At 59.1% G+C, this 9375-nt stretch overlaps 1 protein-coding gene across 1 annotated transcript in view; it reads right to left on the bottom strand.

Annotated features, from left to right (window-relative positions):
- Window positions 1–9375, bottom strand: part of CPXM2 (carboxypeptidase X (M14 family), member 2) — an 84219-nt gene that overhangs the window by 34724 nt on the left and 40120 nt on the right. Inside the window, exons 3-4 of the mRNA XM_006754990.1 lie at window positions 9179–9371; window positions 564–662 (exon numbers count right to left, since the gene is read on the bottom strand). Coding sequence (XP_006755053.1) covers window positions 564–662; window positions 9179–9371 — 292 coding nt within the window. The remainder of the gene's footprint in view (window positions 1–563; window positions 663–9178; window positions 9372–9375) is intronic.

Below are 9375 nucleotides of genomic sequence, written 5' to 3'. Positions count from 1 at the left end.
GCGGGCTCCCAGAGGGCGCTCCCTCGGGGTCTTGGGAAAGCAGGGATCGCAGCCTTATCTCAGCGCCCTCTGACCCCCATCACAGACCCTGAGACGCCGCCACCGGCTGGGAGCCAGGAGCCCAGACACTCAGCTGTGAGGGGACCCTGGCTGTGGGGTCCTGCCCCGCCCCCTTTCCCCTCCCCCTCCCCAGGGGCGCTGGGACTCTGAGGGGCTCCCTGTTGAAGCAGAGGAAGGTGCGGGGTGAACACCCAGGAAATAAAGCTGCTCGTCCAAGGCTCAGGCAGCGGCACCTTCTCCGCCGGCACCTTGACCCTCCCGGGCCCCAGAGGCTGCCACCGTGTCCATCTGATCACACGGAGCTGGAACGGGGCCTCTGGGCCCAGAGCTCACATTCCCCACGGGAGGGAGGCTCCCTCCCTCGAGTAGATAAATTATGCTAAGAATTAAGTATAATCTCCCTAGACTCACTATGAACTGGACTTGCTTATTGATTAAGGCTCAAATCCTATAATTATGCCTCCAACAGCAGCAGCGGCCGGGGTGGCACTGGCCTCGCTTACCCGCCCTGACATCCCCGGGGGCCACGGGGACGCCCTGCTCATCGCCGGCAGCCTTCTCGGGGCTCTTGGTTCTCACGCCTCTTCTGTTGCCATTTTTACCTAAAAAGAAAGAGAAATGTCTGCTTCCACCTGTGGGAGGGTCTCCGGGGGGTGGGGTCTCCTCTTTTCAGAGCAGCTGTCCAGAGCTCAGTCCCTGCCACAGCCTCAGCCTCGCCTCCCGCACGCCGGGTCCCCACCCCGGACCGAACGTGCTGCTTGGCTCCGGGGATCGGAGGAAGGTCCCGATGTGGGCATGTGTGCTACCGCCCTGAGCGCCTGAGCCCGGGACCCACCTGTGGGGCAACAGGCAGGGCCCAGCCACCCTCCCGAAGCCTCCCTCTGATCACTGGCTCTGACCCCTGCCCAGGCCTGAGGCCTCTGGCCCAGGAATCATGCCTGGGCAGGGGACCCCCATCTCCCTCTGATCACTTGCTCCACCCCCCGCCCCCCCCCCCCCCCCCCCCCCCCCGCCTCCGTCACTGGATGGCAATTACAGGGAGGAAACAGCAACGCGGAACCCACACCCAGGGCTCCGGGCAGAGCCTGCCTCGGTCACCCCTGAGCAAGGCACCTTCTGGGGGCTCAGGGGTGGAGCGTCGACCTATGAACCAGGAGGTCACGGTTGGATTCCCGGTCAGGACACATGCCTGGGTTGTGGGCTCGATCCCCAATGTGGGGCAGGAGGCAGCCGATCCATGATCCTCTCTCTCTCTCCCCCCCTCCCTTCCTCTCTGGCATCAATAAAAATATATTTTAAAATATACGGCTTCCGGCCGTAACCAGTTTGGCTCAGTAGATAGAGCGTTGGACTGCGGACTGAAGGGGCCCAGGTTCGACTCCGGTCAGGGGCATGTACCTGGGTTGCGGGCACATCCCCAGTGGGGAGTGTGCAGGAGGCAGCTGATCGATGTTTCTTACTCTCTATCCCTCTCCTTCCTCTCTATAAAAAAATCAATAAAATATATTTATTTTTTAAAAAAAGACAGCTTCCGTCTGCTCATCATTAATATGCGGATGGAGCCCCTCCCATCACAGAGCACCATTCCGTTGCTGAAAGACCAACAGCCCGGCCTGTGGAGTGTGACTCACAATCATGAGGCATTTTCGCACGGATGACAGCATCCCTTCTTGGCAGGTGCCCCTGAGGGCGGGGGCTGACCATGAACGGAATGTCACAGGTGGGGACACTGAGGCTCAGAGGGGAGACCCCCGGGCACCCCCAGAGCCGGGCAGAGCTGGGGTCTGACTCCACTCCAGGTCCTTCCCAGCAAGAAAGGCAACACATGGCCCGTCCAGATGAAAGAGGAGAGCGAAGTGGAAAGAGAAGGAGCCAGATTAGATCAACATCCCCATCTGGGCTGCGTGACAAAGCTGAATTCCTTAAAAGTAGCAAATGGAGCTGCCAGCCCGGCCGCGTCTATTCTGGTCCGTGGTGATGAATAGAACGCTCTGGGCTCATAAGAAAGGCTGTTTCCCTCGCTCTTCAAGGAGCTACAGTAGCAAACCCAGGAACTGAAAAATCCTTCGCTGCATTTTTGCATTTCCCCAGGAAATTCCAGCCCAGCAGGGTCCACACTGCCTCTGGCGCAGGGCTCAGCCCAGGCCCTCGGCCCTGGAACCCACACAGGAGGGAGGCCTTCCCCAGGCAGAGGGTTCTCCGGAGCTCCCAGAGATGCCGCCTCGGGCATCAGACAGACAATGATGACAGCTTCCTAGAGCCCTGCCCCCCATGCACATCTGCAGAGAACCTCACGCGTGAGAGCCGGGAGGGTGACCGTGAAAATCCTAAACGATGGGGCTGCAAACTCGAGCTCCAGGGGGTGTGAGCAAAAGGGCCAGGACGGGGAGGGAACAGCCTGTGTCCTCACCCAGCTCTGAGGCTAAACTCCCTGGGAAGCAGGTCTCCCTGGGGATCAGATGAATCCTGAAGGAAGGCTGAGTTGTTGAAGGAGGGACTTGTTTCTGTTACTCAGTTACCTGGATGGTCTGGGGTGGAGATGGAGATACCACTGCAATTTTCTAAGCCTTTCACGAGGGCTACAACAAAATCAACCAACCAGCCAATCACCCAACTAATCAACCAATCAACCAGCTAATCAACCAACCAGCCAATCACCCAACTAATCAACCAATCAACCAGCTAATCAACCAACCAACCAACCAGTTAACCAATCAGCCAACCAACCAACCAACCAACCAATCAACCAGTCAACCAGCTAATCAACCAACCAACCAACCAACCAACCAACCAACCAACCAATCAACCAAACAAACAACCAATTAATCAACCAAAAGCCCTCCCGACCCTCCTCCCCTGTGTCTTCCCCACCAGCCTCTGCCCTCCTCCGGGCGAGCTTTTGTGAAGAAGGCGTGGTCTCCATCAGGGACCCAGGGCACCCTGGCCTCTCTGCAGCCGTCGCCACCTTTCTAACTGGCCACCAAGTAAGGAGCTCTTGAAGGAAAGAACCGCCACCCAACAGCAGCGGGTGGGGATGTGCCCAGCACTGTGCGGGCGCCGTTGGCACTTGCCTGTCTCAGTTTGGGTTCGGCCTGGAAACAGCCTGAGACAATGCCTTGGAGCTGGCGTGTCTCTGGGAGGTGATTTCATGAAGTGCAGGAACAGAGATGTGGAGGAGGAAACGCCAATAGCCCGGGCTGTGTGCTGAGCACGGCCTCTGGGACGCCGCCCGGCCGGGGACTCTGGGGAACTGAAGGGAAAGTGCCTCTGAACGGCCCCTCCGAAGACGGGGAGGCTGCTGGGGACCGCCTGACCACCCCCCCACCACCACCTCGGCAAGCGTGCTCACCGCCATTCCCGTGCCACCGGGAGCAGCCGAGGCTTGGAGGAGCCACGCGTGCCCGAGGTGGTGGAGCAAAATTTTGATGCCAGCTCTCTCTGGATCCTACACAAAATCTGCCCAATGCCTGCACATGCCCCGCAAGGACTCACTGTTCCCTAAAGATCTGTGACATGAGCGTCTGAAGTTAACACGGAAGGTAGCGGAGCTCTCCCACCAGCCCCCGTGCCCACGAGTAGTGGGCTGGATGCCAGCCAGGGGGGCCGTCAGCCCTTGGGGTGGCCATCCACGGACCCCAGAGGGTCTGAGAAGGTCTCAAAGGGCAGAGCCATGGCTGGAAACTGCAAGCCTGCGGGCGAGGCTCCGCCGCCCCTGGGAACACCCGGCGGAGACCTCGCCTCAAAAGTGCAGGCTCCCAGCCCAGGCTGCCAGCACGCGGGCACCGGAGGCAGCGCCCACCGTGAGTCCTGGCTGTGTGCATGCGCCAGGCGCATGGGGAGCACAGTGACTGTTTCTCAGAACCACAGCCTCCATCCAGCTCCCCAAACGGAGGGCCCCCCTTCGTTCCCCGGCACCAGCCCTGGTCTCCGAGCCACGGCCAGGCAGGGGGCTGCCAGCAGGCATCGTTGACTTTGGAGAACATTCTGGAAAGAGAGGTGCTGTCTTGAAAGCTATTTGCTGATGTGTATGAAATAACTTTTTTTTTTTTAAATAAAATATCCCTTCCCTTGGAATTTTGTAGGGAGTTTATCAGGTCAAACCACTTTGGTTTAACTCTTCAAGCGAACACATAATGCCATGATATCAGATCTCTTGCCCTGGCTGGTGTGGCTCAGTGTATAGAGTGTCAGCCTGCGGACTGAAGGGTCCCGGGTTCAATCCTGGTCAAGGGCTCGTACCTTGGTCGCAGGTTCCCCGGCCCTGGTCGTGCAGGAGGCAACCAATCGATGTGTCTCTCTCACATCGCTGCTTCTCTCTGTCTCTCCCTCTCCCTCCCACTCTCCCTAAAATCAATGGAAAAATACCTTCGGGTGAGGATTCACAAAAAATAATAAATAAGTAAATAAATAGTCGGGCCGCACACCAAGGTCACCAACATTGACGTGACATGCAAAGTATGCGCTCCCCCTCGCTGGGGGCCCCCACGTGGCCCTGACCTGCCCTGCGCCTGGGCTAATGGGGAACCTGGACCCCCCCAAGCCGCAGGCACCTGGAGCTGCTGGGTTCTGCTCGAGGCAGCTGCTGCATGGACTGGAGGGGGGCGAGGAGGCGGGTCCTGATGAGGACCAGGTCCTGGCAGTCAGGGCAGCGCCCGGAAGAGAGGCTGTGAGCAGAACGCAGGTCAACCACAGAACCAGACTCGCCGCACACACCACCACCCCTGGGTCTCCTACAAGCCCTGCAGGTCCGGGCTGCACCGACGTTCGCCAGGAGGACTCAGGAACTCCATGACACTGAGTTCCTGCACCTCAGAAAAGGGCCCACAGGCCTGGGTCCTGACGGTGGTGGTTCCACACACCTGCATGCCCAGAACAATTGCAGAGAACTACACTCACTCACACATGCATGTGTGTGCATGCACGCACATGCACATGCACACACACACACACACACGAGCATACCTACAAACTGGTAAAATACGAGGTGTGTAATCCAGTCAATAGCACTGAACCCATGTCAATTCCCTGGCTGCGATGGTGCACATAGCAGTGACTCTCAGCCCAGGGGACATTTGTCGATGTCTGGAGACACTGTTAGGACGCGGGGAGGAAAGTGCCACTGGCATCTGGCAGGTCAAGGACAGGCATGCTGCTCAACATCCTACATGCACAGGACAGCCCCCCAAACACACCACACACACACACACACACACACACACACATGCTCACACACACACACACACACACACACACAATTCACACACACACATGCTCACACATACACACACACCACACAATCACACACTCGCACACATGCACACACATTCACTCACAAACACACACTCATACACACACACTCACACATACACACCCACACACACTCACAGAACACACACACATGCTCACACACGCTCACACACATTCACACACACCACACACACTCTTGCACACATGCACACACATTCACACACACGCATGCACACATACACTCACTCACACACGCATGCACACACACACATACACACAGTCACACACTCACACAACACACACAGTCACACACACACTCACACAACACACACACATACACACACACACTCACATACACACACACAACACACACACATACACACACACTCACACACACACACTCACATGCACACATTCACACACACACATGCTCACACATACACACACCACACAATCACTCGCACACATGCACACACATTCACTCACACACGCATGCACACACACACCACACACACTCGCACACACATGCACACACACTCATACACTCACACACATACACACACCACACACACACACACACACACACACTCACACACACACACTCCCACACTCACACATACACACTCACACTCACACACACACACACACACACTCACACACACACACTCCCACACTCACACATACACACTCACACTCACACACACACACACACACACTCACACACACACACTCACACACTCACACACACACTCTCACACACTCACACACACACACACTCTCACACATGGCCCGAAATGGCGAGCCTGCCAAGGTGAGGATTCCCACACTGTAGTCCTCAAAGGCATTGTCAGTGGGGGAGGCTGCGCGACGGGGACACAGGACCTCACTGTACTGGTTTTTGCAATTTCCAGTGAGTCTGTAATTATTTCAAAATTGGAGGCCCGGTGCACAAAATTCATGCAAGAGTAGGTCTTCCTTCCCCCAGCTGCCGGCACTGGCTTCCCTCTGGCACCTGGGACCCAGGCTTCCCTCGCAGCCCCAGCCGTATCTGGAAGGTCATCCAGAAGGATGTCTGGAAGGACACCCAGTCTAATTAGCATATTACACTTTTATTGTCATAGATAAAAACTTAACAATTTTTAAAGATTCGGGGCTACTCAGTCCAGCAGAGCTCTGCCTCTCTGGCGATCAGCCACTCATGCAAAACTGCAACGCTCCCAGTTCCCCTAAGGGTTCGGCTGTCCACGCCGGCCAGGACGTTGGCACGTGACCCACTGCACCTGTCTGTGGGGGTGAGAGAGCAGCCCCAGTCAGAGCCGAGACTCACACACGGTCACACTCCCGGGCCCGGCTCCCGAGCCAGCCTTTCTGTGACGCGAAGACAGAACTCCCTGCGCTCAGAACAGTTGCCTGCCTCCTTCCCTCGAGCCCACCCTCACGCAAGACGAGGGCCTTCGATCATCTGCAAGACAGAGCACTCGGTCTGCATCTCCGTCAGTCACCGCGGCCCTCGCCCTCTGACTCAGGGCGTCTGGCCTCTCGCACCGCCTCAGCGCCTAGACAGCAGCTGATACGGGGCCTGCGCGTCCCACCCGCGAAGCTGCGTCCTGAAGTTCACCTGACACCCCAGCTGGCCCGTGTCGCTTCTCCCTCCGTCAGTAAGTGCCTGCTAATGACACGATGCAGACATGAGCGCTTCTGTTCCATCAGGAGCAGCACAGACCTCCGGCCACCACCTCACGTGGGAAACAGTGATTTCCCTCAACTAACAGCACAGACTGTCACCTACTCCCCTCGTCAAGGCCATTCTTTTCTTCACGTTTTTACTGATTCAACAGAGAGGAAGGAAGAAGGAGACAGAAACATCCACGAGGACAGAGAACCATGGATGGGCTGCCTCCCGCACGCCCCCTACCGGGGATGGAGCCCGCAACCTGGGCATGTGCCCTGGCTGGAAATCAAACCATGACCTCCTGGTTCATGGGTCGATGCTCAACCACTGATCCAGACCGGCCAGGCTCAAGGTCATTCTTAACCCAATCTCTCCAACTTGGGGTCCAGGGTGAAGGATTGTACTGGCCAAAGGCATCCCCCAACAGGATAGGAGTTGAAAGTCGGTGATAAATGTCACACTTTGCTTGTCATAGTTGGGGGTGCTCTACACCGCCCCTCACAGCCCATCAGAAACATGGCAGCCGGAGGCAGCCCCCCAGGAAGGCCCGAGCTGAGAGTCGGAGCCGAGTCTGGGTTTTCAAGGACCTGCTTCCAGTTTGAGGGTCAGCCCCTCAGCACACCTGCACCCCGTGCTGAGCACAGAGCTAACGAAGGCGAGCACACGATGGGAGGTGTGTGGAGACGCTTCTAGAACAATCAGCAGAGTACAGTGAGGCGGGGGCCCATCTTGCTTCTTGCGGATGAGGAGGCTGGGAGGACAGGGAGCTGAGGCCCAGACCGGGGTGTCCCGTGCTGTCCCCGGACCCTCCATCTGGGGTGCCTTCCACACCCCCAACCCCCACCCCCAGTAAACACCAGGCGGCATGCGTGTCTTCCCTGAAGTAAAATAAACACATGCAAATTGGATGCAGATGAGAGAACAGAAAGGCCTTGTGCTGGAAAACACAAATCTCCAAGCCACTGACCACGAGCGGGTGACCCGTCGGAGCCCCGGCCTCCCCGCCTGTAGTGTCCATGGACGCCCACTCGGGGCCATGGGAGGGCTCGCCGAGACGCCTACGCCTGTGGCTCCGAGGGGCCCCAGTGGGTGTCCTGCCGATATGAGAGTCTCCCCCACTCCCGTCCCACCCACCTTCTCCACAGCTCAGTGCCGATCACTCTGCAGAAAGTACTGGGAATTCTGGGAGGCTCTGTCCGGGGCGACACAACCCCAGAGCTGCCCGCTGACTCACAGAGTTGCCTGGAACTGAAGTTCAGGGGCAGCCCTGCCCCGAGCACGTGCACAAGGGCCGTGGACACGGGTCCACGGGGCAGGAGCTGAGTCTCCATCCCCCCTCCCCCTCCCCCTCCGCAGACTCACCGCAGACCTTCCTGAACCGTCTAACCCGGGATTCCTCCCCTCCGAGCAGGGCTGTGAGGGCCACCTGCCCATCGCCAGCCTGGGGAAGGCCATTGCCAGCTGCGAATGTGGCCTGGGCGCTCGCTCCCCAGCCTGGAAACACAGGACAGAGCCCAGTGCCACTGGCCCCGAGACCCTGGGGGCCACTGAGAGAGCCCCCACGCGAGGAGTGAGAGACGGATGGAAGTCACTGCCCCAGACGGGGCTGGAGAGTGGGAGTACCAGAGGGTGGAAGGAGGGGTGCAGGGAAGGCACCGCACCCCAGGCTGCCCCCGCTCCCCGCAGGGCCTCTGCCATCCTCAGCTGCGCAGAGGGTCCAGGACCCCCAGAACCGGAGGTGGGGAGGCAGCTGAAAGGGGACATGGGCTGCCCCAGAGGCCATGGTGCCCAAACCCACCAGCCGTTCACACCCCCAAATCGGACACTCACCCTCAAGAAAGCGCCCTGGGGGGAGGCTGAGAGGAGGCGGAGGAGGAGTGTGGGGGCAGGACACTTCACATTTGGCACAAGGGATACCCCACTCCCTGGGCAACTGCCCAACTGCCCTGCCTCGCCCAGTCAGGTGCCCGTGAGGTCTAAGCTCCCGGGAACTGCGAGGGGCCTCGGGGTGTGCAGTGCAGGCTCCACAGAGGCTGGGGGGCAGCGAGGAGGCCCTCCAGGGCCCTCTCCTCCCAGAAGCAGACCCGGGAAGCCAGCCCTGCCAGCCGTCTGATCCCGCAGACGCTGCGGCCCCTCCGCAGGGAGGCAGGGCCACGGGCGCCCCCTCCGCCGCCCCGTGCAGCGCCGCGGGTTCCTTACCCGGCGGAGGCGTCTCCGGAGCCAGCTTCTCCCTCTTGGGCGCCTTCCTGGCCTTGGTCGCCTTCTTGGGCGGCCTGGGCGCGGGTGGGTGCGGCTCCTGCTCCTCTTCCAGGGTCCCCACGGGCACCCGCGGGGAGCAGGGCTCGGGCTCTGGTTCCTGGCTCCAGATGTCCTGCAGGTCGTAGCCGGGGTCCTCG

This window comes from Myotis davidii, unplaced genomic scaffold (genome assembly GCF_000327345.1).
Source record: "Myotis davidii unplaced genomic scaffold, ASM32734v1 scaffold72, whole genome shotgun sequence".
Taxonomy (NCBI): Eukaryota; Metazoa; Chordata; class Mammalia; order Chiroptera; family Vespertilionidae; genus Myotis; species Myotis davidii.
Note: the sequence above shows the minus strand (reverse complement) of the source record. Positions and strands in the feature narration are given on the sequence as shown.